Source organism: Durio zibethinus, chromosome 27 (genome assembly GCF_047325235.1).
Source record: "Durio zibethinus cultivar Kanyao isolate XHJ-2024 chromosome 27, ASM4732523v1, whole genome shotgun sequence".
NCBI classification, from domain to species: Eukaryota; Viridiplantae; Streptophyta; class Magnoliopsida; order Malvales; family Malvaceae; genus Durio; species Durio zibethinus.
The window spans coordinates 886,493-913,937 of NC_143188.1; the positions used below are offsets into that span (position 1 = coordinate 886,493).

The 27,445-nt window shown below is 30.3% G+C and overlaps 3 protein-coding genes and 2 pseudogenes across 11 annotated transcripts; 2 read left to right on the forward strand and 3 right to left on the reverse strand.

The window, feature by feature from the left end:
• Positions 1-1,299: 1,299 nt before the first annotated feature.
• On the reverse strand, positions 1,300-2,486 carry LOC111279664 (transcription factor bHLH148 pseudogene; annotated as a pseudogene). Its single transcript, XR_016334829.1, has 2 exons — positions 2,317-2,486; positions 1,300-2,202 (listed from the first exon to the last, which is right to left on the reverse strand). The product of XR_016334829.1 is annotated as a transcription factor bHLH148 pseudogene (transcript).
• Positions 2,487-7,816: 5,330 nt separating this feature from the next.
• Positions 7,817-10,130, reverse strand: LOC149510811 (uncharacterized; annotated as a pseudogene). The gene is made up of 3 exons (XR_016334519.1): positions 10,119-10,130; positions 8,753-8,885; positions 7,817-8,491 (listed from the first exon to the last, which is right to left on the reverse strand). The product of XR_016334519.1 is annotated as an uncharacterized LOC149510811 (transcript).
• Positions 10,131-14,655: 4,525 nt separating this feature from the next.
• LOC111279116 (uncharacterized) lies at positions 14,656-15,784 on the forward strand. Its single transcript, XM_022866015.2, has 2 exons — positions 14,656-14,693; positions 14,857-15,784. The coding sequence occupies exon 2, from the start codon at positions 14,877-14,879 to the stop codon at positions 15,510-15,512; it is 636 nt and encodes a 211-aa protein (XP_022721750.2). The 5' UTR covers positions 14,656-14,693; positions 14,857-14,876; the 3' UTR covers positions 15,513-15,784.
• Positions 15,785-21,461: 5,677 nt separating this feature from the next.
• Positions 21,462-24,455, forward strand: LOC111280137 (DNA replication complex GINS protein SLD5). Its single transcript, XM_022867315.2, has 6 exons — positions 21,462-21,743; positions 22,783-22,905; positions 23,143-23,225; positions 23,400-23,509; positions 23,888-23,990; positions 24,089-24,455. The coding sequence occupies exons 1-6, from the start codon at positions 21,567-21,569 to the stop codon at positions 24,183-24,185; spliced, it is 693 nt and encodes a 230-aa protein (XP_022723050.1). The 5' UTR covers positions 21,462-21,566; the 3' UTR covers positions 24,186-24,455.
• Positions 22,553-25,794, reverse strand: LOC111280138 (calcium-binding protein CP1-like). 7 transcript variants are annotated; one of them, XM_022867316.2, is made up of 2 exons: positions 25,173-25,794; positions 22,553-23,089 (listed from the first exon to the last, which is right to left on the reverse strand). In XM_022867316.2, the coding sequence occupies exons 1-2, from the start codon at positions 25,661-25,663 to the stop codon at positions 22,915-22,917; spliced, it is 666 nt and encodes a 221-aa protein (XP_022723051.2). In that variant the 5' UTR covers positions 25,664-25,794; the 3' UTR covers positions 22,553-22,914. The 7 variants fall into 7 exon arrangements, with proteins under 7 accessions (XP_022723051.2, XP_089612654.1, XP_089612655.1 ...); XM_089756528.1 differs by having other exon boundaries at positions 22,553-23,073; positions 25,173-25,793; XM_089756529.1 differs by lacking the exon at positions 22,553-23,089 and adding an exon at positions 23,373-23,439 and having other exon boundaries at positions 25,173-25,790.
• Positions 25,795-27,445: the final 1,651 nt, after the last annotated feature.

A 27,445-nucleotide genomic window follows, 5' to 3' on the forward strand; every position in this document is an offset into this window, starting at 1 on the left:
AAAATTGGGTTACAGAAGGCTCCAGTAATCTAAAACACAACAAATGATATAATATAAATAAATAATATAAAAATAATTTGATTTAAAATTTTAATAATAATTATATATAAATTAAATAAAATCAAAAAATATATTTATATTTTTTATCAATATAAATCAAAATATGTGATTTTATTCAAAAACATAAATTTTAATATTTTATATAAAGAAAGAGGCTTGAAAAAGACACATGGGGTGCATGTGTGGTCTGATGTCTGTATGCATGCCTGAGCAATATGAATGCGATGCATGTGCCTACGGCTCTCTTTTTCTCTCTCTCTAGTTTGCAACAGCAGATGAAATGAGTAAATTAAAAATGAGTGGCCCTTTACATTTCATTCGACTCAATCGTCAAAGTGTCGCTACTTTCAGTTGCCTCTGCAAATCTCATCTCTCTCTCTCTCCCAGAAACTCCAAAACCCATCCCTATATATTGATAGTGATGAAACCCAGGGCATTCGTGTGGCTTCTGGGATTGATGTATGGAACAGGTGGCAGCGCATCAGTCCCCCACTGTAAAAGTGACCCTTCCTCCCTAACTAGCAGGCTCAGTCAGGGTCCTTTGTCTCTGGGGCATTCCCATTGAATGTGAGGGGCAGGTGGTTACTGGTAACAGCTCACTCTTCATAGTCACAGGTGCCCAGTCCAACATTTCAGAAAACGCCCAGGCTGAGGATCACCATTGCTTCACATGTGCCTAATTTTGGGCACTCCCTTTGAATACAAAATGTCCGGACATTTTACCCACATGGATGCCTGCCAGATTTCTCATAAACATTTTGGCGCTATCGCCAACTTTTGGAGACCTGGATTTTCGTGGATATTCACATTCAATGACCCCAAATCAATTATTGTTTTCCACAATTTTCCAAGACTCACAAACCCATTTCTAACTAATAAAAAAAATATCTATCTCTTCGTCTTACTCTCTCTATCGTAATTTTATATTTTTATATCAATACATTATTACCATACGAATTATTATATCAATACAAATTATAACAAATAATATAAATACATAAAACATAGAATTGCTAAATCTGCTTCAATAAAATATGCGATTAGACAATGTAAACTTACCTTGTAATTAATATTTGAATCCCTTCGTCTCTTCATATATACTTTCTTAAATGTAAAAATAATGATAATTCGAAGCCACTAAAAATGAAGGTGATGGAACATTTATAAAGAAACTTTTCCCCAGTTGTTAAAAAAGTTGAAAAAAAATGAGTCAAATTTTTTTTATTGAGCTCGTTGGACTTAACCGAAATCTAGCAACCAAACAGGTCATATAATAAAAATGTTTTTAATATACAAGAACAGAACGAGGGAGTTTTTAACAGGAGTGCTGAGAGATGGAGAGAGAAGGGCGAGAAAGATAATAAAAATTAAAAATAAAAGATGATGATGACACTTGGCAATTAAGAAAATAAAAGTGTCACTGGCTAGTCGGCGGTGGGGAGTGAGGCAGAGGAGCTGAGCTAGAGCTGGCGGCTCCAGAACCAGATAGCAGGTCGGCGAGAGCGCTCATGGCTCGAATCTGCATCTCAAGTGCTCCTATGTAATCGGTTGCTTCTTCAAGAATAACCGGTAATGGTTGCTTTCGGCAACCGGGAACTAACCGGCCAAGAACCTTGACTTTTCTTTGAACAGCCGGTAAACTTTTTGGTTTCAATTTCGAAACGCTAAATCTTGGTTTCTTCGACCAGCTACTCCCAGTTATGGAGGCCACGGAAGCGGTGGATCCTCTCGGTCTCTTCTGCTTTCTAAATTTCAGCTTAAGCCGGCTTGTCAAAATGGCCCGGCTCCACCTGGTTCTCCCTTTAGCCGCAACGGCCAAGGCTCTATCAGCAGCGTCACGGACAGCCCGGCCACCGCGAGGAGCCGAAGCAGGACTGTTGAGACTGACCTGGCTCAAAGCTTGAAGAAGCTTCGAGGAATAGATTTGCTGCTGCGTCTCTGATTTCCATCTGGTGTGGTTCTGTTTTTGGCTCTGCTGATTCTCTTTGATCATTGATTTCTTCTTCTTTTTCCTTTTGCTGCGATCAGAATTTGTGTTCGTCACTGGATTCGTTATCACGGATGCCATCTCACGCGATCAAATCCGCTAATATTCTCTCTCTTTTTAACCGTATGATTCGGTGAATTATAACAGAAATCCGTCTGCAAAAAAAAAAAAGAAAAAAATAAAGGAATTTAAATTCAGAATTTTAGATAAAAATTTCAAATCAAAATTCCAAAAAATAAGCGAATTTATTACAGATTTGATGAACTCACAGAGGATTTGAGAGAAAATATCGAAAGAATAAGAGAAAAAGAACGGGGAGAGGGGGATGAACGGAACGGAACGGAGTTAATGAGGCGTCGATTGTTGTTTTGGAGAGGAAAGAGAGAAACGGAGGGAGGAAAGTGAAATGGCTATAAAGGAATGGAATGAAATGAAGAGCACGGGTCAATTTACTGGGTACTCTTATTTATTGCTTTTGGGTTTGGGATTTTTACTTTCGTGGGGGAGGTAGCGTGGGCGTGACCTTTGTTATGGTGAAAGGCTGACGATCGGTCTGATTCAGCCTGGGTCTGCTGATGGGGTGTTCACCTTGTCGTTTTGGGTTCTATCCCGATCCTTTCATAGACAGCCTGACACGTGCATTTTGTAAACGAAACCACACTTCTGGATACAATCCATTTTCTCAAATCGCATTATTTTTCAATACAAAAGTTTAATTTTCTTTCAAATAATCTCAAAAATATTTTAAAATCAATTTAGTATATTTAAAATTTCATTTTCATATCTCATACAAAAATTAAATTTGAATTCAAGAAAAAAATTACTTTACTTACCAACATAATTAACCTTTTTGATTTCTTAAATTGCATTATTATACTATAATCTAAAGCTTTTTTTATCTGTATAACAATTAAATTAGAGGAAGGGATTTATTCTTGTGTCCTAACTATTTAAAGGATGGAAAAGGCTACCGCTATGAAACTATGCTAAATTAAATGAGTCTTGATATGCATATATTAAACTTATTTATACTATTTTTTTAATAAAAATTATCATTATAATCAAATAATTTTAAATATACATGTAGAAAAAAATGAATAAAAAAATCAGACTAATATTTGAAGAGACTTGAACTTTAATCAGATTAATATCATTTTATATATCATCAAATGTCTCTTATTTCTCATTAAAATAAAATCTCATTTACACTTTATTTATATATCCCTATTTATTCTATTACAAAAAAAAATAAATACATGAATTACATTCTATTTTTATTTTATATTTTTAAATAATTATTTTTTTTCAACATTTATATATCTAAAGAATATAATTATTTATTATTTCAACCATTTAATGATGGTCAAAAACCACTTATTCATAATGTCCCTTGATAAGTTTAATATCAAGAATCAAGTGATATCAACTTAATAAAAAAATATATATCTTTTCATTTTAAAAAATAACTATTTATCCTTTCCAATACAAAGTAACAAATGCAAGACATCATTTCCAATATTTAAAAGAAATGACAAAATGTGACAATAATTCTATTAAAGCCATAAACTATAACTAGCATGAACAGAAGCTTGCGTATTACATATGCATGAATTTTCGTCAAATTTCATTTCATTCAAATTTCTCTAAATAACAAACAAAACAAAAGCAATACAATCAGTAGGAGTGTTCCAGATATGAACAATCAAAAAATTAAATTTGATTAGACTTTTTCGATCTGAATTTAAATTGATTCTCATTTTAATTTAATTTGATTTGATTCATCAATTTTAAAATTTTAATTTTTTTATATATTATTTTAATAAAATTTTAATATATTTATATAGATTTATTATATAATAATTATTTTTATTTTATAAAAATTTAAAATATATAAAAAATTAATAAAAATATATAATTTAATCTGATTCAATTTTTTTAAAATTTTTCATATCTCAATTTAAAATTTAATATAAATTTAATATATACATTTAATATTTAATCTTAATCTAAAACAAAAATCATTTAAACTAAATCAAACAACATAATTTTAAATTAATTTTTTATTTTTAAAATTTTTTTCTCAGCCTTAACAGTTAGACGATTTTTTTTTCCGGTTTCAAATAAAACTCTTCTTGGCCCAAAAAAGAGAATTAAAAAAGGTTAACTATTGGCCAAATTTTACCTCAAAACGACGCAATTCAGCACAATTTCAGCGTCCATGATGCCAAATGTTAAAACAAAAGAAAAAAAAAGGATATGGTGATGTGTCGAGGTGTGATTGGATTTATATGTGGTGTTGGCTTTCACTAATTGACTGGGAGACCCCGTCCCACACAAAATGTTGTTTTCATTCGTGCAATGATTATTGGAGGTGATGAACAACAAAAGAAAAAAATAATAAAAATAAACAAAGGAAAAATGCATGTGCAATGTGGGTTGTTTCTCTGGCACTTTTCTATCTCGGGCTTTGTTTTGTATATTTGTTGGGATAGGAGGTTTGGAATTTTCCCTACTTTCTGAGGTGTGGACAGTTATGCTCCACATTTTCTGCCAAGGGGTCCCCATTTTCTCTAATGCCAAAGATATTTATTCAGAAAAATTCTCACTAATCCTATCATTCTTAACAAGAAAGCTTCCACTAACCATATGGTTTTTTTCCCACCTCAACATTAATCAAAAAGAAACTTTTGTGTTTTGTCACTCTTTTCTCATTAACTGGCTCAATATCACTCCCTAATCCCCATTACATATAATGACTATACATGACGGTTTCAAGAAAATGGCCCACCTAGTTTGTGCTTAACACAGCAATAATTTTAAGTTAATCGACAATGTAATCTGCACTTTAATGGTGCAATTGATTTGATGCAGATTGTTAATGAAAACCCAGGTTACCAGTAAAGAAATCAGCCCACAAACAGAGGTTCATGAAAACCCACGAAGGTCTTTTACCTTGGGATAATAAAAAAGATGCTCAAAATTCTAATATAATCATGAATCTAATCCTAATAATCACAAAAAATCATTGTACCATGGGACATTATATGGTGGATATCTTAAAATAATTTTAATCTAATAAAATCTAGCTGACATTATGGTGTGCCAGAGAGATTGCTTCCCTTGTGTGAGACAAAATGAAGCAACGGCACCAGAAAAAAGTGAGGTACTTGCTGCAGATGGAATGGTGAAGGCTGGTTCAAGATTGTTTAAACTAGCTATGGATTCAACCATGAAATGGGAGGGAACCCCAATTATTGCTAAGATTCGTAGTGATGAAAATTCAGAAGTAATCCCAACTTAACACAATGTGAAAGAGTATAGTTTAGTGTAAGAAAATGCGCACGAGTTAAAGAGGAGAGTACAGCAAATATCTGATAGAGGTGAAAAAGAAGACCAGTTCACATCAAACCTGCATGAAACTGGAAATTGTTTTAGCTAATCAAATCTGATTATACTGTATTACTATGTCAATAAATTTGCAACCCAATCTGAATCTGAATCTGAATTTCACATGAATCACAGATCAAACCAGAATCAGTTTATGCTATGGCAGAACAATAAAAAAGGGAGTCAAAGAAAATGTCACTTGTGTGAAATTGATTAGCATAACACGCAACTTTTTTAAATTTTTGAGCAGATTTCCATATATCTATCAAAAGTAAACTAAAGAAAGGAAAGGAAGAGAGTAAATATGGCCCCATAACAAGTATAACTCCAAAAATAATGTAATGAAAACAGCAGTTTCTATAATGTGCTGGCAAGATGACATCGTAGCATTACAAGGTTTCAAGAAGAAGGTTAGAATGATAACGTAGTAGCAGCAAGCTTTCCATTTACCCATCATGAAATGATGAAAATGTTTTAATTCTTGCAATTATGGCAAATTTTTGTTTCTTCTCTAAGCCATATTGGCTTGGTAATGGGTAAACGGTCAAAGCAAGGGTGTTGCATCAACATCATGAATATGGAGTTGTTAACCTTAAATATGTAAACACATACAGCCAATGTTTCTGCTAGCAAATTTCTCTAATGATTCCAATATAGATCACATAACATCCTCCACTCAGCTGATCAGCTTCAACAGTTTTAACCATGTTATCAAAGGTAAAAATAAAAGAACATTCCCACCAAAAAGAAAACAAAATAGTGGGAATTGTGAATCGCTCCATCTCTGTAGCGTCACCATCTTAGGGAACAAATTGCAGCATCATAAGTAAAAACAAAGTGAGTCAATTTAGATTCATTAAATGCTGAAATAATCTTGCTTGATGAATATTAATCCAAATTTTAGCACAAAGACACTTATTGATGGAAAGCAAACATCCAATGATTATGTTAGAATCCATCATTGATAACTCAAAATTTATTTATTTTTAATGCTAAACGTTGCTTTAAAGTACAACCAGCTCTCTCTCTTTAAAAAGAAAGGTTTAAACTATTTAACAAGTTACAGATCTTTGTGGATCACATCGAATCTCGGCTCTTTATGTACAGTCAGGCCTAAAAGTTTAGTGTGCTCATTCATTGTATTAATCATGCTCTCATTCATAAACAAACAAAAGTTTTGTGGATTACACCAAACCATTTGCTTTAATCCAGCTAACTCTACCGCCTGTGCCACACATCACTAGGAAAAAAATCTCCTACTTGGCATGCTCAAGTAAAGTCCTCATCAGTTTTATTGTCCAATCTGCTTCTTACTATAGTGCCTGTCAGGCTTCTTTTTATTGACCTATTAATGATTTATGTAACTGTCAAATTAGACCCTTGCTTGTCCCCTCATGAAACAACTTTCAAAGAAAGAGCCTATAAGATTGCATTTGGTGTCACCGTTTTAAAATCTTCCCATCCCTTCTTACAATTCCTAACTACTTTCTCTAAAAGAGCCTATCATTCCTCTTTCACTGTCCTTTTATCGTAATATAGAACTATTTTATTTACTTCAAGGAGAAAAATAGTTGATAACATAAATATAAATATTGTCAATGCTTGACATTGTGCATTCTAAGAGTCACCTTGAAGTTGTCTAAAGTTGCCCCCCCCCACCAAAACCTTATGCATTTGTTTATTTATTTATTTATTTGAGAGAGAGAGAACCAGAATCTGAATTCTTAACCAACTCATACAGTCATGCTTTCTTTTGGTTCCCTATATTATAATATTGTGACCGTTAATTTGACTTGTTTTACCTAAGTCAAACAAACAAAGATATGAAACACTAACAACTTGAAACATTTGACCCATTACTTGATAATACATAATAAAGCCACATACAAGTTACGTCAAGAGGTCAAATATCTAGATAGTACAATTGCAGGAAAATAAATATGGGCATGCCAAAGACTTAAAAACAATTTGAAATAAGATAATCTTTTGAAGGACCTACACCACGGCATAAGCCAACTCTTTACGTATAAATTATATTGTTTACAGTATGACAGTTTTCATCCTGAAGAATATGCATGCTTTAGTTGTTTAGCATCAGGGGCATAAAGCCGTTACCATTCAATAAATAACTTCAATTATTGATTGCCCAGAAGAGTGTCATCATATCATTAGTTAAGGACATAAGAAAGGTGGGTAGATATGCATGTCCTTGCAACCAGACTTTGCCCTATGTGTTGCTGATTAAAGTCTTCAGTTACTGTTCACCGAAGCTTTAGCATGTTACCAACTAAGCGTAATAAGGAAAATACAAAAGGTTGAAATAGGCATCCATAATGTGCATAATCACTAGTGCATGGTACAAGAAATTTTTAATAGCCATGGTTTTTGGGTAAAATTGTTACTAGCAATAAGTATGAAGTTTAGAGAGCTTAGAAACAATCAAGCATCTAAATAGAAAAATCATCAAACCAATTAACCTCCATTAGCTGATAGAGTTTACAGCTATATGTGTGTGTGTGCAACATCAGTCATTAGCTCAATCCCAACACATAAAAAGCATCTATATGATCAAAAACTTGAAGCAGCATCACAAAGAGGATCCAAAAACAAATCCTACTAACACACAAACAGCAAAAAAAGTACCTTCAAGTTGGCGGCAGTCCAGTGAAAGAACCAACGACTCTTGAATAGCAGAACAAATAGAAGGAAAACAGCAAGACCGCAACAACCCAAAGCAAGAAGCAGAGAAATCAGACATAAGCATTTCTAGAAACAAGTTCAGGGAGCTCATCTCTCTCTTGAGGCAGAGTGTAAAACTCATGAATTGTGGACTTGATTAATGCATCGAGAATCTTCTTGGATTTGTTCTCCATGTCAACAGAATTCAATGCTTGGAGTCGAGCTTGTTCTAGAAGATTTACCATAATCTCTACTTCCGCTGATCCAGTCTTTGCAAAGCCAACTTGTCCACCTCTGTTTGCAGTGATCCTCTTTGAACAAGGAGTGAAGGCTTTCTGATGAAGGTGAAATTAATGGACACGAAGCCATAACAAAGCTCTGAAGACGCAAAGAATTCAAAAATTGAACAACATTTTTAAAGCAGGAAATTTGTTTTACGGTATTTATTAACAGTTGAATCAAAAAGAAATAAAAATAGTATAAAACGTTATTTGAACTGCAATAATAGAGATTAGCTAACTAAAATTTCAGATCAAGAATTAATTGAAAAGCATTCAGTTTATCAGCCTCCAACAGCTCAATTTTTACTCATATCACAGAAAATCATGTAAAAAAAAAAGCTACGTAATTGCCTCGTACCTCTGCGGTTTCATCGTTGTAATTAGCATCTGAAACGACGGAATCGAAGAGAAATCAATGGGCTCTTCAGAAATTTCGGGCAAACATCTTCAATCGGTGAAACGAACGCTTCGATTAAACCCTTCAGAGCAATCTGCAATGAAAAGAAAAAAAAAAAACAAAAACGAAAACAAAGAGAGAAAAATGAGCTTGCAAAGCAGAGGAAACAATGCGGAGAGGAAATTGAGAAATTAATGTTTATTAGAATCACTGGCCCTACTTGAGGTTTTCTTCGCCGGAGAATCCTTCGATCGGCGATGCGCGAGATCCGAAGATCATGGGAGTTCTTTTCGCGGAATTTGATTTTTGCTTTTTAGGTTCATTTTCAAAGTTTCGCTCTATTTCTGTCGCTTTTTGGCGGCAGGATTTTCGATTTCAACTTTTACCAAAATTTGAAATATATATATTCTGCAGACTTTATAGTTGACCAGAGACGGTGATTAAGAACTACAATTGCGTATAATTAGGTCTTTTAATCAGTTATTAAACATGATACAGATCGGTTTAAGAGTTAAAAAGAATTTTAACTAAATCCAAATTTCAATTCAAATTGGATCTAGTAATATAAAGTATGGCATGTTAATACGACATTAATACGATAAAAAAATATAATACAAATACGATATAATTTAAAATTTTAATAATAATTATATATACATTTAATAAAATAAAGAAATTTTATATTTTTTTATTTTAATAAAATTTATTACACATAATTTTTAAATAAAATATAATATAAATATATAAATTTTAATATTTTTTATGATACAAATACATAAATAATTAGATTTAGTTCAAATGATACATACCACCTTTATAGGAGATAAAAAATTTTTTTACACTTATCATGCAGTTCTAACATTTTTTGTATAAAAAAAATTAACTTTAATTGAATGAGCTAGTATGCAAAATCTTCCTTTATATGTCCAAACCCAAAATGATATTCTGGCCTCAAAACACAAGAATTCTCACATAGTTTTTTATTATTATTATTATTATTATTATTATTATTGCTTTTTCTTTTTTTTTTCTTTACTTTAAAGAGAATGCTAATTAAACATGTTGATAAATTTAAAATCTACTTCATAATAAAAGATATTTTAAATACTGTTTTTATTATTGCTGAAACATTAAAATTCAATTAATTTATTTCAAAATTTTTCTCATTTTTTACTAAATATATTTGTATTATGAATTATGAAAAATATTGAAAAAGTTTTTAAAAAATTAAACAAAATAAAAAGAAATCTCATTATTTTAGTGATGATATCACAACATGCTATTGATATGTCGTAAATTTTTGTAATAATGAGGTAGTTGAAATAACATGTGATACCATTGAATATCGATAATTAATTTATAATATTACTAATAACTTTAACCATATGTTCATTGGATTGTGATTATCATTATCAGAAATATTAACAACACCGATGAGATTTTTATCGATGAATTATTAACGGAATATTCATGGAATGTAATTGTAAAAAACAAAAAAAAAAAAATTATCGCTAATAGATTACCAACAAAATAATACTATTGACATGATTAATACTGACGTAATTCTTTTGTCAATAATGCTATTATCGACAAAATATTCGCTTTTACTAATAGAATTTTTTAATAATAAAACTATTTTTTTTGGTAGTGTATGATATCATAAGGATCAAACTAAAATGTTCTAATTCGGTTTTAAATAAAAGCAGTGTAAACTACAATTATTATTGCAATTAAGGTTAGAAAATTTTATTCACTTTAGGCATGTTCCATCCAATATTCACCCTACGTCTAGCTACAATTGAAGCACAACCATGATTAATTATTAGAATATTGAAGAAATTAAGGTCAATGGCAATTGCAAAATGCCTTAATTATCAATATAATAATCATGATTATTATTTCCGTGGCTTTCCCTGATTTTAGAATCACTTCTTAATTCTTCTGTATATCTTTTTCTTTGATTTGTTTCTGTTTTTCAGGTTTAAATTTAATTAGAAAAAGTAGATCATATGACGATGAAGGTTCTGATTGTATTCTCCTTAGCCCAACTGCTGCTCCTGTAAACCAGGCAAGCCGATGGAACAAGGTTTGTTGGGAATCATAACAACTGCAAAACCCGAACTACAACAGCTATGGACGAGCTCCGGTTTCATGGATATGAGAAAACAAAAACACTAATATTCATGATTAAGTCCTAAATAAATCTTAATTATAACTTGAAATTAAAAGATATATATTGTGGGTTGCAAGCTTCTGTATATTATATATTATCTCTCAAAGGGAATAAGGAAAGCATGCATGGCTACAAACTTGGCTTTTAGCTTCACTAACGTTTGTTGGTCTGACTGATGAGGGGTTCGGTTTTTTTTAAATAAAATATCAATTTTGAGTATTGTGAATAAAAAAATAAATTTGAAAGAATTTGCTCTTTTTATGGGGTTCGATTCGACTCAACTCAAGATTAGTCGGGGTCCAATATGCTACCGAACATCATCGAGAGATCCCAAACCAAAAAAAAAACCCTTGGCTTTCAGCTTCTACTTGTTGTAATTGTACACACATATATATATATATGTATATTTTGTCATATTTGCACAAATTTTACATTGATTTCTCTCTCTCTTACACATACACATATACATATATATATATATATATATAAGTGACAGAATAAAAAAAAACTCTCAAATAAAAATTTAATAATTATTTAAGCTATTGATATTTTATTGCAATCAATGAAACCTTAAATTTTTTATTTTGGATCAATTAAACCCTTAAATATTTATTTTTTCTCCAATTGAACCTTTGACTAAATGGAAATTAATGTTGACAGTTAATCAATTTTTATTCAATAAGGGCTCAATTGATAAAAATAAATATTTAAATGTTTAATTAATTACAGTAAAAAAATAAAAGGTTTGAATGATTATTTAATTTTTATTTGAGGGTATTTTTGACCATTTAACCATATATATAGGGTTTTCAAATTTGTGCTAAAAATGGTGATGAAATCAGGGGTAGAATAAGATGATCATGGTAGAGACCTACTAACATAAGCTGAGAGAAAAAAAAAAAAAAAAAGAACGAGATTTTTCTTTAATTACTCTTTCGTTCAATTTTGGTGAACAAATCATAGTTGGAGTTTAATTTTGAATTATTGGGGTTTCAATATTTCATAAACTTAAGTGGGTGAAAATCATACATTTTATATTTGTAATAATTAGTATTAGTTAGGATATAAAATGGAATAGTGTCAAATCTATTTTTCCAAGTAGTTTAGAGTTTGCCAATGTGACCTTGCTTAAAACTTAAAGGTAAGCAGGAGGTTTGTAGTGTTATGTTTTGGTTTATTTGTTTGATTATTTATTAATTTTTTTTATATAAATATAATATTTGATTATGATTGTAATTTTTATTAAACTTATAATTTCATTAAAAAAAAGTTTAGAGTTTGAATATGGATTCTTGATTGTTCCTATTCTTTTAAAAACTAATTTTGAACACGGCTATATCACTAGTATATTGTGTGCTTAATTTATATGCAACTTTCAAACTTAACAAGTTTAAATTTGCTCGTGAAATAATTCAAAATTTAATTTAGTTTATTCGTAGAATCGTTTTCAAAATATAATATTCAATATATTTAAAATTTAAATATCAATAAATGCAATTTCTTTTCCTATTTCTACACTGCAATTTCCTTTTTATCAAAAAATATTTGGCTCATGATCATACTGTTATATTATATACTGTTATATGATAATTAAGGTCAAGAATTGAAATTTATATGTTTGTTGTTATATTTAATAAAGTGGAATGACCATTGAATCATGATCAATATGACTACTTTTAAAATATTTGACATTTTTTACCGATATATATATGGTTCTATCTTAAAAAAAAAAAAAAAAAGAGAAAATGATGCATACAATTTTTGGAATTCAATATTAAACAAATTAAAATCACATAGCAATCAATGGAGAAAAGGGAAATGAAAGCACCTAAGTGGAGGTCATTTCTAGATTCTTCAGTAATAGTAATTGTACAAGACCCTAAATCAGTCAATAATTGATATATATTGTTGGGCTAAAAGCCTCCAATCCAATCACATTAGCGAAAGTAAAATCAAACAATAAATTAAACACACAAGAGATAATAATTTAACGTAGTTCGATCTAATCAACCTACATCCACGAATGAGAAACAAGATCCACTAGTTGTAGAGAATTACAAACATACATCAAATCATCAACCTCACTCAACAATCAATACTCATAAGACACTCTCAATCTTCTTTAATCCTATGGAGTATTCTCAACCCAAACAAACACAAACCCAAACCCTTGTGCATCATTTCAACATAATCAAAACACATACCCATATGCTCTCCCATACATCATACTCATGTGGACTCTCTCAGTCTCCTCTAATCCACTCACAAATAAACTTATACACCAATAAGACGTAGAGCCTCAATACTCCTATGCGATGTTTATCTTACAAAACCCTATAACTCTCTTACATATTTTTCTCATACCTAATCTCGTAGAGACTTCACATATTTATAACCATACAAACTTGCCCATTAAGAATCTCTCTCCTCTTAGAATTCTTCTCCTGTAAGTTAAACTTGCCTATTAAGAATCTATTTTCTTTTAGAATTATTCTCTTGCAAGTCAAACTTACCTATTAAGATCCCCTTTCTCTTAGAATTCTTCTTTTGTAAGTCTTCTTGTCCATCAAGTAATATCTGACAAATCCCAAACAAATCTTTTATAAGATTTGAGTCATTATTCCTAACATATATGAGCATGATCAAAGAAAATTTTCAACAAAAAATTTTTTTTATATAAATACAATTCGAGATTTAAGCCAATTAGTTTTATAAAATTATTTTTAAAAAATGACATAATTAAATTTTAATACCTATAACACTTTATTCTACCCTTATATTGGGATGTTTTTTATTTATTAAAAAAAGAGTAAATTTTTATTAATTTAAAAAATTGATTAAAATTTTTTCCAAGCTAATTAAATATACGACATAATAGTCACAAAATTAATATGTAATGCAAACAAAGTTTCAAAGATTCCCTCACCAACAGTACTTTAAAATAATTTTCAACCTATATCAATGTCTAAGAATCGAGGAAACAACTTGTAAATTAAAGAAATCATTCTTGGTGATTACAAAGAATAACGTTGCTCTCGATAAATAATACTTTACACTAACTAAGCATGACTCTTATAATGAATATCATACAATGTTCAAAGATAAAGATAAATGTAAAACAAGTACTGTTAGGATATTTATAAATCCTGAAAAAAATGTACAAATCATGCCTTTGCAAAAAATTAAAAAATGAATCGAGTTTGAAATAGTACTAATTAGTTAGTGAAACCTTTACATTAAACATATATTAGTAGTTAAATTGACCGTTAATTATCATTTACATCAACTAATATTAATTCCGTTACATGTACTCCCATTATATGTCAACTCAAATTAGTAAGTGATGTTTAATCTTGGTGAAAAGATGTAATCCAAATACATAGTGTATAGTAATCATGGCAATGTGAGAAAAAAAAAATTAATTTGAAAACAATGAATCACCCAATGTTGAACCCTAGAATGGCAACACAATTCACGATTACTTTGCTATTCACAATCAACAAATGAAAATAAAAGAAAAGCCTTAACTATTTTCATTAATCATAATTACTTTGCTTGGTGGGAATACCAGGGCCAATGGTTTTGCAACATTGTGATACCCCCACCTCACCCTGTAATTTCTTAGTGCCAAAAAATCCATCGCAATTAACCTTGAACAGCAACCCAGCTGTGGCTATAAAACCCTAGTCTCTAGGGTTCTCCCTATAGTTTTCTCACAACTTGAATGTGGTAAGCTTTCATTAACCCTAGTTTCAGTTTCAGTTTCTCTTTTTTTTTTTTTTGTACGACAGATTTCATGGATCTCACTTTGGATAAGCCCAAAGTATAGTATTTTGTTTTAATATTTCAATTATTAATGAAGTATATATTGAAATTATTGTTTCAATTTCAGGGTTTAATTCGCAATTTTTGATGATCATGAAGAACTTAGTAATGATCTTTTTTGCCCTGGTGTTGCTTTTGGCAACCGTGGAAGTTGATGGAAAAAGCTTCAGCGGCCCGGACCCTAAGCCCTTAAGTAATCAGCAGGCAACTACCAGCAGTCTGGATCGAAAAGCTGACGTTGAAGCTAGAGAAGCAAAAGATTCAACTGCAAACGCTGCAACTGATGCAAGCCTTGCTGTTGCTGCTTCCCAGGAAGATGGTAAGCTCTTAAGTGATCAGCAGGCAACTACCAGCGGTCTGGGTCGAAAAGCTGACGTTGAAGCTAGAGAAGCTAAAGATTCAACTGCGAACGCTGCAACTGCTGCAAGCCTCACTGTTGCCGCTTCCCAGGAAGATCGTAAGCTCTTAAGTGATCAGCTGGCAACTACCAGGAATCTGGGTCGAAAAGCTGACGTTGGAGCTAGAGTCAGAGAAGCTAAAGATTCAACTGAAAACGCTGCAACTGCTGAAAGCCTTGCTGTTGCTGCTTCCCAGGAAGATGGTGATACTAACCCGACTTTCGGACACTACGGATCTGATAATGGTCCAAGCGACATCTGGAACCACCATGTCTATACAACTGGGGACAATCCTTATGCTCCGAAGCCCAAAAAATCACCATAATTCGCAAATTTGAAGCTTGGAAACTGATAGAGCCATTTGTAAGTTATATGGCGTGCCCTGAGAATAAAAATGGAATAATTAACATGTTAGAAAGAGCCAAATATTGGCACATGTTAATTAAGTTTCCTAAAAGAAGCCACTTTCAATGGAGATTTGCGTATGATGAAAATCTGGCTTTGCAGCTAATTATCGAGGCCTGTGTATTTTACTATTATCTAGCTTTTGCAATGCAATAAAAGATCAAGTTAATAACCATACATGGTTTCAGCTTGTTTACACTTCGTAGTACAGATTAATCAAAATTTTAGGATCAAAATGGAGAGCTTTCAGTAGACAAACACTTCTTTTACATGAGAAAAAAAAAAAAAAAAAGACAAATTAAGCCTTAGCCCCCAAGTACACAGTTTGATTTAGAAATGCTTTAACAATTAATTGATTATCAATTTTTCTGTAATTAATTAATTAATTAGGGTGGAAGTGATATTTTTATACTTAGATTGTAAGATATCGAATTTTGATAATCAAAATTAAGAGTTTAATATTCTACCAATATTTCACACAATTATTGATAGGGCGAAAGTAATTTAGAAATATATAAATTGCAATTCTATTTTAAAAAGATCAGATTGAGTGATTAAATATGGAGATATTCCTTGTTCTAACTTCTAAAGTGCTATGTTTTTCTTTGAGTTAGCCTTCTTAATTAAAATAAAAATCCTGCTGTAATGGCCAAAAAATCAGTTATATGCTAATGGTTAAGGGGAATTTTTTTTTGGCCAATTGATGAAACTTAGTATTAATAAAGAAGACAATACAATCATCAATCCACTAATACAATAATACTCAGAATGCATTTAGAAAAATTCAACCATGCTGCCCTATGCATCCAAGCTCCATTTCTGCACTCCTCAAGGAGGGGCTGGTAACCATCCTTATCAAGGAGACCAAGGATGATGGGGCAGGGTACATTAACCCAGTTGCCTTATCTTCTATGCTGGACTGCATTAATCCAATCCGTAACTTTATTTGCCTTCCTACCGATACAACTCAACTTTAACATCTTCAAACTTTTTAAGCCCTAACCATGGATTTAAATAATGTCCACGATAACAGCTGCTATTTAATGGTAACACTGTTTTCCATCACTATTATTCACCACAACGAAGGTGTGAATCACCATTTACATAAACTATGGTATATTATATTCGCATATAATGATATAACGACCTTAACGAGACACTAAAACGTTATTTATGTTTTTCTTTAATATATCTATGAATTGTATAGCATATTAATTCTGAATTATAACTAAAATATGTGAAAAAATTATTTTAGCCTATAAATATAAGATTAAGAAATTATAAATTACTTTAAATATCACAAATAAATATTAGTATATTAGACTATTCTATGGTAAATATGAAAATTAAAAAAAAAAAATTTACGATTGCAATAAGCATTACTACCGTTATTTTATTTGTTATATCTATAATTACAATAAATGTAATATGATCGTAATCGCATTTTAAATCCTTGCCCTGTCAATACATCCTTAATTTACCATAGATTTAATCCTCCATTCTGATTCATTATTTCTAGGTCTCAGGTGCTTGTACAGACTATATGAATCAGTTTCCAATACAATCTTCGGAAACTTAGCCTTTTGCTCCCTTGCTGCTAAAGCCTCAACTTCCAGAATCGATGAACCTGAAACCTGTTTACCAATTCCTCCAATCAATCAATGGTCAAGGGAATTTGATCCTCCCCGTCTTTCTTTTCATTTACTTCAAATTAACTTTTATTATATTTAGGAGCTTAATTTGAGTAAGCTGTGACTTTAGATGTATCGAGCAATTAATACTCATGAAAAGAAACGAGTTTTCTATATTAATCATCTTACGTTTAAATTTAGGAATTTAACAGGTTTCATACTCTCTCAAATATTCAATCATTTAAGATGTTTTTGTATGATAATTATTCTAGCTAGATAATTATATATCCTCACCATTTGTAAATAGAAATTAATATATTAAATAAAAAAATCATAATCTCATGGCATTTTTTGTGTAATTGAGGCCTAATAGACCCGATTCATAGATATCTTTATGCAGCATATATATAACTAAAATTAATGGTTAATAATTGTGTAATTTATTGATAAAATGTTGGATTATAATTAATTTTAATGAGCATTATTCAATCTTTGACCATCTTAAATATAATAAAAATCTAAAATATTGGTGCAATAATCTTTATGTATGGATGATACCTCTCTGATACATGTTATATAGATTTATAATTATAATTCCAATATATTTTCCTTTTTTTTTTTTTTTGTATGCTTGCTTTCAATTGTTCATCTACTTGTGTCATGATGCAAAACCTAATCTTATGATTTGGTTATTCCATTATTAGTAAATACCTTGCTTATACTATCTCTATAAGTAACAAGTCACTTTATATATATACTCTGCTCGCCGAATCCTTTGGTCCGCAAGCCTTGAAACTGAGCTACTTATAATGCTATACAGCTAGCTGTAAGTGAATTTCTATATAGTTTGCATGGAAGAAAGGCCAAGCTTTTAGCTAAAATGGAGTTTTCCTATATTGGAGTCATCGACGAGCCCGTTTTATTGGACAAGAGAAACGGCATGGCAAAACCCTAAAATCAAATGAATGTATGGACTGATTGGTTTGGAGGGTGAAAATTTTTCATTTGGTCTTAAAATAAAATGGAATTGTAGTTTGGTTTTGTAAAATTTTGAAACTAATCCAAATCCAAAATGGAATTCAAAGTAAATAATACAATTCTTTTGTTTAAGGCTATTATCATAACGTTTAGATCCAGGGATTTATTGCTAGACATTGACTTAGGGAGTCAGCACCAATCTTTTTTATCTATATGCGATTGACCACCTAAAGAATCTATCATTTTAAAGAACGCCTAAGCTTAAGGGTCTCTAGGTTCAGGTCTATTAACCAGAACAAAGTTCGGGAGTTCGGTTACGTGTGAGGAAGATTATAGCACTCTCACAACGCCCATCGAAAAATGATATTAGTTTAATTTTGTGTTATCAAATAAGCCTTAAAAATTTATCAAATAATTAATTATTAAAAATTATTCTCAATTGACTCTAATACTTTTAGCAAAAAATTGAAAAAATTTTCTCACCTCAAGAGTATGCAAAGAGATTATTGTTTCACTTGCAGAGTCTTTATCGTCGGATTGTTTATCATTAAAGAAAATTCAAGAAGCAAAAATGAAGAAAAAAAATAATTCAGTTTTAGGTATAAATCTTTTTCTCTTCAAAAACTTATTGTTTTTGTACAAGAAAAATTGATACTTTTAATTTTTTTCCAAAAATGTTTTTATGAAACTTTAATTTCAAGGAAAATTGATACTTTCAACTTCTCCTCAAAAAACTATTTTTAAAAAAATTATTTTTTAAAAAAATTGATACTTTCAACTTTTCCTCGAAAATATTTTTTAAAAAACTTATTTAAGAAAAAAAATGATACTTTCAACTTTTCCTCAAAAATATTTTTTAGAAAACTTATTTTTAAGGAAAATTGATACTTTTAACTTTTTCACAAAAATATTTTTTAGAAAAACTTATTTTCAAGGAAATTTGATACTTTTAATTTTTCTTCAAAAATATTTTTTAGAAAACTTATTTTCAAGAAAAATTGATATTTTCAACTTCTCCTCAAATATATATATTTTTTAGAAAACTTATTTTCAAGAAAAATTGATATTTTCAACTTCTCCTCAAATATATATATTTTAAAATTTTTATTTAAAGAAAATCATAAAATAAAATAAAAATAAAATAAAAAATACTAAATAATTCTAATTTAATCAATAAATAATAATAATAATAATAAATAAATAAATAAATAAAAAACAAATGAAAGAAAAAACCTTGGAACGGCTCGGCTCGGCTTGAGGAAGAAAACAGCTCGGAGACGTGGCTCGGGAGTACACGACTCGGCTCGACTCGAACCTAGGTGGAAAAGCGGGTCGTTGGATCGGGTCGCCCGAATGATAACATGCAGATCCTGGGGTCTTTTTAAGCATAAAACGACGTCGTTTTAACATGGTATAAAAGGCTATAGTCTTAGTTTTTTTCGACAGATATCCCATTCCTTCTTTCTCTCTTCCCTTACTTTCCTCCTCCCTCTCTCTACCCGAACCAAAAACTCTGGTTGAATATCGTCAGATTCTAAAAATTATCACTGAAATCTGAGTTTTTCGACGAAAGTTCGTCGAAAAGTTGATCGATTTTTGAAAATAGTTACCGAAATTTGGGTAGCTGATCGAAAAATTCAATCGGTGCCGAAAAAGTCACCGAAAAATTTAAACTTTGTCGAAAAATTTAATCGAAATCTAAAAATTTTTCAGAAATTTTCAAAAAAAATTTGCCTAAAATTCTCCAAAATTTCTAAAAGACCCTGAAATTGCTTTTAACCCTTCTGAACACTTTTTTTTTCTTCTCTTCTGCTCTTCCTCTCTCTCAGTATGTTTTTTCTTTCTATATTCTCCCATATGCTTCAGCACCTATTTATAAAGATTGATTAGAAGAGTTTCTGATCAATCATAATTTCCTTTGGGATTTGGATCAATCTTTGAATCCAATCCGAACTCTGTCAACCCCAAATTCACGCCATAATTTCAATTCTAATCCTAATCCCAATTGAGAATCAATAAAAATATATATATATATATATTAATAGATAAATAGTAATATGTGAATAGATAAATAATATAAAAAAAATATATTAATAGATAAATAATAAAATAAGTTGATAGATAAATAATTGAGAAAAAAATAAAATAAAATAAAATAATATATTAATAAATAATAATAGTAATAATAAATAAATACATAAATAAGATACAAAAAATAAAAATAAAAAATAAAATAAAATGGGCTTACTCATTTGGATTAGGCCTAATTAATCCGGATTTGGACTAAATTAGATGTCTACAGCTATAACAAAGTTTTTTTACTATTATTAACTATATTGTTTTTAGAACTTTGCTATGAATTAGTTAGTTTGATTTTTAAAGAATGGAGTTGTATTATAGTGGGAGTGGGAGATGTTAGTACTTTATGTGCAATAATACTATAAAGGAACAGACTTTCATGAAATTTGTTAGATGAAATTCATGATATCTTTTATTAAAATCGATTAAATAAAAATGAAAATCGAAAATTAAAATTGATAGATTAAAATTTTTTAATTACATAGATAAAGAATGTAAATTAAAAAAAAATAAATCTTGATATGTTTTTTAGATAGATGTTTTTTATAAAAATTTTGACAAAATTTTTGCTATTAAATAAATACAGATCAAATTTAATTATAAATTATATTTTCAATAATGTTTTTTTATATATTATTAATATTTTCATTGAACTCTATTAATAAATCGATTTTAATTTTTTATTAAAGCTTATATTAAATTATTTTTAATAAAAAACATTTTAAATTTTGCTTAAAAAACTTTATATAAGTTCTTCCCATACTGTAAATGTTTAACGGAGTATAAAATATCTTTTTTAATTGATCTTGAGAATATTTAAAGTATGTATAATAAATAAATAAATATCTTTGAAGTTTGTTAAATGTATAATAAATAAATAAATATCTTTTAAGTTTGTTAAGAAATCTCAAACCGAATAAGACAATAGAATTATTTCAATTTGGTTTGGCAATTTGATTACTTTTATTATAATTTAATTTTTTTTATGAAATTATAATCACCATAAAATAAATTTTAATATTTATATATAAAATAATACATTCATGAAAATTTTTTAAATGTTTAATAAAACTCCATCAAGGCCGACTTTTTTTATTAACGCCATCCAACGGTGTTAGATTCACGCACAAACTCGTGATTTGTCTCTTGGGAACGCCCGATCCTTGCCTTTTTGCTTTTGCTTTTGGCGGCAATTGCTATCGAATCTTTTGGCCAAAATTTTCCCTCTTTAAGTAGTCATTTTAGATTTGATTCAAAACCGTAGGGGGAGAGAGAGAGAGAGAGAGATGGCGTCGGGTGCAGGAGAACGGTCAACGGAGCAGATCGACGATTACGAGACGTTAATTTCGACGACCGATGTGGAGCTCTTGAAGGGAGCATGGCGTAACGAGAAAGCGGCTCCTGAGATCCTTCCTTTCGAGGAGGCTTTAGTTAAGAGAGCTAAAGAGCAGATCCAGTTGATGGTATTATTTCTTAATCTCCTAACTCCTACTCTCTGCTTGTTTCCTGAGAAAATCTAGTTATTAAAAAAAAAGATTAAAACTGAATTACTCTCAATTTTACGCTTCCATTTGGATTTAATTGTTTGTTTCTCTTTACATTATTAAATGAAATGTCAAAATTTTTTTTGATCTGGAATTGAATTTCTTTTTTTAAAAAAAAAAAAAAAATTGAAGTCCAAATTCTTGAAACTTGAAAGAGAAGTTAATCTTAATCGAATAGTTGTATGAACTGACTTTAAAGTTAAATTAAAAATAACCCAATGAAAACCTGTTAATTACGATTAAAAATTTCTCCATAGTTAATGCAGAAATAGAAATTTTAACTCTTGATATTTATTGCCCAAGTTTTCTCAGGATTTTGAGCCAGATGACAAATAAAAATTATTACAAGTTGCAAAGATTTAAAATGCCATCGCCGTCATGTTTTGGTTCGTATTGCTCTTATCGTAATTATAGATATAATAGATAAGATATGGATAATTATGCTCATTATAGTTGTGAATTTTTTTTTTTTTAATTTTTATAATTTATCATAGAATAATTTGATATAATAATATTTATTTATGATATTTAAAATAATTTATAATATTTTAATCTTATATTTATAAGCTAAAATATATATATATTTTTTTACATATTTTAGTTATACTTCAAAATCAATATCTCATAAAATTCATAAATTATAAAAAAAATATAAATAAGAATTTTAGTGTCCTATTATAATGGTTATTTTTTATTATATCGCTATTCGTGAACGCAATACACCTTAATTTATGTAAATAATTATTCACAACTCCATTGTGGTGAATACGATAGTAATAGGCGGTGTTACAGCTAATAGCAGCCGCAATATCGTATGCGGATGCTATTTAAATCCATGAAAATATCATGTTTGAAAACAAGAGTTCTGCTAAGGATTTGTTAGATGATCATTGATCCTCAGTACTAGTTAGTTTGTTAATATATCTTTTTTGAGAATGAATTGGTGCAAAATTTGCAGGAAGAAACAGTAGATGACTTTGCAGAAAGTGGTCATGATCCTCTCATTGCATCACTCTATCAGATGGACCTGGATCGGGCTCAATATTTGCTGAGATCGTATCTTCGGGTTCGGCTTCAGAAGGTAGCCTTCTCACTCTATGTATTTTCTTATCTGTTTTCTTTTGTTTGTCTCTTCAGAATGTATTGTTCTGGGGAAAGCTGAAAATGAAAATATTCTTTGAATGATGGATTGTAGGGGAAGATCACTTGAATCATTCTGCTTCTGCCAAGAGCTCCATTTCCGGATTTCCTGTATGAATTGCATACTGAAATATATTATATTTTCTTATTGATTTTCTGTGTAATGTTATTAATGCAGATTGAGAAATTCATGTTTTATATCTGGAAAAGGGATACTTATCGCAACCGTCTTTCTATAGAAGAGGAAAAGTTTACTGAAAGGTAAAGGCTTTGAGAAGTGATTTCCTTTTATTGTGAAGACATATATATATATATATATATGTTTGTATATTAAGTTTATTGGGCAAACTTTGTTTAAACCACCAGATCCTTGAGATAACTGAGCTCCTGAATGTATCCCAACGTTCTCTTTAAAATTTGATTTCATGATTGCAGGTGTATTCGTGATATTGGGAAACATCTTGAAGAAACTGTTCTGTCAAAATTGCCTGAAAATTATCAGTCTGTATTAAAGCAATCGGTTATAAGTGAAGAGGATGACATGGGTAATTCTAATATATTTTATATATATATATATATATATATTCAACTTTTACACTTCGATAATGCATCACTTTTCTGTGCATGTGCATAAGTGCTTTCAAGATAATAGCATGTGGTTGGAATTACAAGAACAGGAAAGCATTCAAGTTGGTCATGCCAGAAATTGATTGATATAGAAGCTTATTGATATATATTTCTTTTTTATGTTTGTGTTTCTATGATTGCCAGTTTAGTGTCAAAGTTTTTGTTTTTCTTTTAAGTGATTTAGATTCAAGTATTTGTCACTTGTGGGCGATTTGACATACAAAGAGATCACTCAGAGACTGCAATTTTATGTACACTTTGCTTATTGATGATTGGTTTATGTCAATGATTTTCAGTTCCAGAGCCACAATTAGATACCTTTGTTGTTGCCAAATGCGAGAAAGCTACAAGACCTTTGTACCTTGATGGTAGCAGGCAATCTGCTGGCTTTGACAGCAGGCAATTTGCTATTCTCACTTGTTTGTAACTTTTGCTCTTAGAATTAGTAAAACCACGCCTTTCGAATTACTAACAAACTGTATTTATTCATCTAGCAGGGATGATCACTTTCAAATGGTGCCGGGGGATCTATGCATTTTGCGTTACAGGCCATTTCAAGAGGAACTGATGAGCGGAAATATCAGTTTAGTTTGAGAATCGATCTGTAGCAATATCAGCAACTTTAAGATGGTATTAAAATAAAGCTGCTCTTCTCACCAGGCACCATTTATCTGAATTTTGCAATACTGTAAGTACAAATTTGTTCTGCATCCTGAAACACTATTATTCCAGGTTACTTGGTAGTTTGGCCCAACTGTTGTAATGAGCAAATATATGGTGATCAGGAATCTTTAAAAATTATGTAGCTGTGAGGACCTGTCTCCACGCATTTAGATAATGTATGGCTCCTTTGGTATTTATTGTCATGTTCATGGTGGAACTTCCAAGGCCCTTGCCCTTCTGGACTTGAAGCCCAGGTTTTCATGTCAGTTGGATGGTTCATAGTTCTAGCCTCAAAATGATATACTAGACTATTCTAGGCTTCGCAAATACCAGCACATCTTGCATCTACATAAATGGGCCACAGGGCTAGAGGGTTTTAAAGCTCTGGGGAATAGTTTAAAACCCAATCATTCTACCTGGTGAAGGCCTTAGGCAGCTTATAGCTATACAACTCAGTGGCTGGACAATCAACAAATTGACCAAATTGAGTCAAATGAAGGAATCCATGTTAATGGTAGTTGCTAAATGCTTCTGTCAACGCAAACAATTCCCCATTTTTGTTCCCTAATTAATTAATTAATTAATATGATTATGATAATTTATATACTTAATATCCTTTTAATATTAATCAAAACTCCAGCAAACACATGACAAAATTACCTGGAAAAAACCAATAATAGAAAAGAAAAGACAGGTTAAAACCTAGAGGATTATGGACCTCCACAAAGTTGCAAAAAAGAACCAAAAAATAAAAAAAAGGAACCTTTACTTGAAAATGATTTCGTTGTTGCAGAAGAGATAGAACAGCAAGAAAATCCCATAGTTTTTTCATCAATTATAGATTTTGATCCATCATTTTCATAAAAACTTAAAAGAAATGTGTTCTATAGATATTCAAGATTAAACTTAACAAATTACCCAGAAAAATCAACGGCCAAAATCTTAAGCAAACCATCGAAAGAAACGCCTTCCATTTCATCACCGCCGCCCAATCTGATCATAGCCTTGATATCTTCATCGGAAGCAGGAAACCCCGCCCAGTTCATGTAACTTTTCAAATCGTCATAGCTTAATCTCCCGTCGCCATCCTTGTCCATTACCTTAAAAACATCTTCCATCACCCCATAACCTGACGCCTTTCTTTTCGACGACCCTCCCAAGACACGTTCGAACTCATCGTACTCAACGAACCCATCCCTGTTCGAATCCGCCAAGGAAATCATTGTCCCAATCATTTCGTCATCATCAAAATCAGTATTACCATTATAAAACCCAGCGTAAAATCTCCTCAAATCTTCCCTACTAATCTTCCCGTCACGATCCACGTCAAGAACCTCGAATGCGGACCTGAAATCCGACCCTGAGCTGGTCTTCGCCGGCCCACTTACGTTTCTCCCCGACGGACACATGTTTTTCTTTCCCTTTAATTTCTGGCCAACAGCTTGTATTTGTTTGGAGCAAAGGACAAATTCGACTGAGAGCGAAAAAGAACTACAAACTTCGGTTTTGGTTTGAGAGAAAAGGTTTACACGTTTGGGGGCATATATAAGGAGAGGTGATAGCGGGACCTTATAAAATTGGAGACATAAATAAAATGTAAAACAGTGGTTGGGCGACGTGGCAGGAGCGATGTCGGTAAATTTGATAATTATAAAATATTAAAATATTAAAATTTATATTATATTTTATATAAAAATTATGTATTATAATTTATTTTAATATAAAAATATAAAATATATATTTTAAATTTATTAAATTTATAATAATAATTATTAAAATTTTAAATTATATTATTTTTATATTTTATATTCATATTATGTTCGTAAATTTTTAGGTCTAAATGTTGGTACTCGGCCATGCGTATGGAGTGACGCCATGTGAAGATGAACAGTCGGTGCAAAATTGAGGTTACATTTTTGTTTTTGATCACTTGGCTGTTTGTTTTGGACGTTTTGTTGTGTAATGGTCAGAGATCACGTGGGATTATAGTCTTGTTCAAATCAGAGGACGACTTCTTTTGCTTTTATTATTAGAGTTTTGAGGCGCAAATGCAAAGGAATCATCCAGATTCCACAAAAATTAGTCTTTTTCTTCATTTTTTTTTTTTTTAAAAGCTTGGCAATCAAGTAAGTTTTTTTTTTTATTATTAATTTATTTTATGTGAGCGACAAAATTTCTCTTGCAAGGCATTCATAGGATAAAAAAAAGAAAAAAAGAGAGATTGAACAATTCTTCAAGTTATAGTCAAATATTGTTGAAAGCTTGCCGATCAAGTTAATAAGTTCTATTTATATATAAACGTGTACTAAGATATGGTTATTGAAAAGCTTAATGCTTAGATTACTTGTTTATTTAGTGATTAGTAAGTATAATATTTTTTTGTGTGGGAGAAATTTATATCTTGATTATCTTAATTAGTTAAGTTTAGTTGAATGATTAATACCTTTTGTTTAAAATCATTGAGGTTTAAGGTGCGACCAAATCTCTAATTTTTTAAGACTTGTCAAAGTCTATGGAAAACAAAATATATTGGTTACAAAAAAATTGGGGGAGTAAATGGAAAGGACGAGGATGACGAGAGGCTTTCTTTTGTCAAACTTGCTACAATTCCCTTCACAAATGACTTGCTGAGAAATTCTTATGGGACCCTTCATGGGAATTTGCTTGGTAATTGGTTGCGGGATTCCACCAAAGTAATAATAATTCTTCCCCCCTTTTTGTGGTCACTGGCCACAGGAAGGAGAAAAAAAATAAAAAATCAATTTGAAATTATAATATTTAATTAGATTAGAATTGATTTTTTATTTAATTTGGATTAATTTAAATATTAAAAAATATATATATATATTAAGTTTAGATTAAATTTTAGATCAAAAAGCAAAAAATAAAAAAATTTAAACTGAACCAAATTATATATTTTTATTAATTTTTATATATAATTTTAAATTTTTATAAAATAAAAATAATTATTTTATACTTAAATCTATTTAAGTATATTAAAATTCATATTAAAATAATATAAAAAATTTAAAATTTAAAAATCATCGAATCAAATCAATAAAATTCATTTTAGATCAAATTATATAAAAATTCGATTCAAATTTAAATTAAATTATAAAATATTATACATTATAAAAATAATTAAATCAAATTTAATTTGACCCGAACTATTATCATCTCTAGCTTATTAG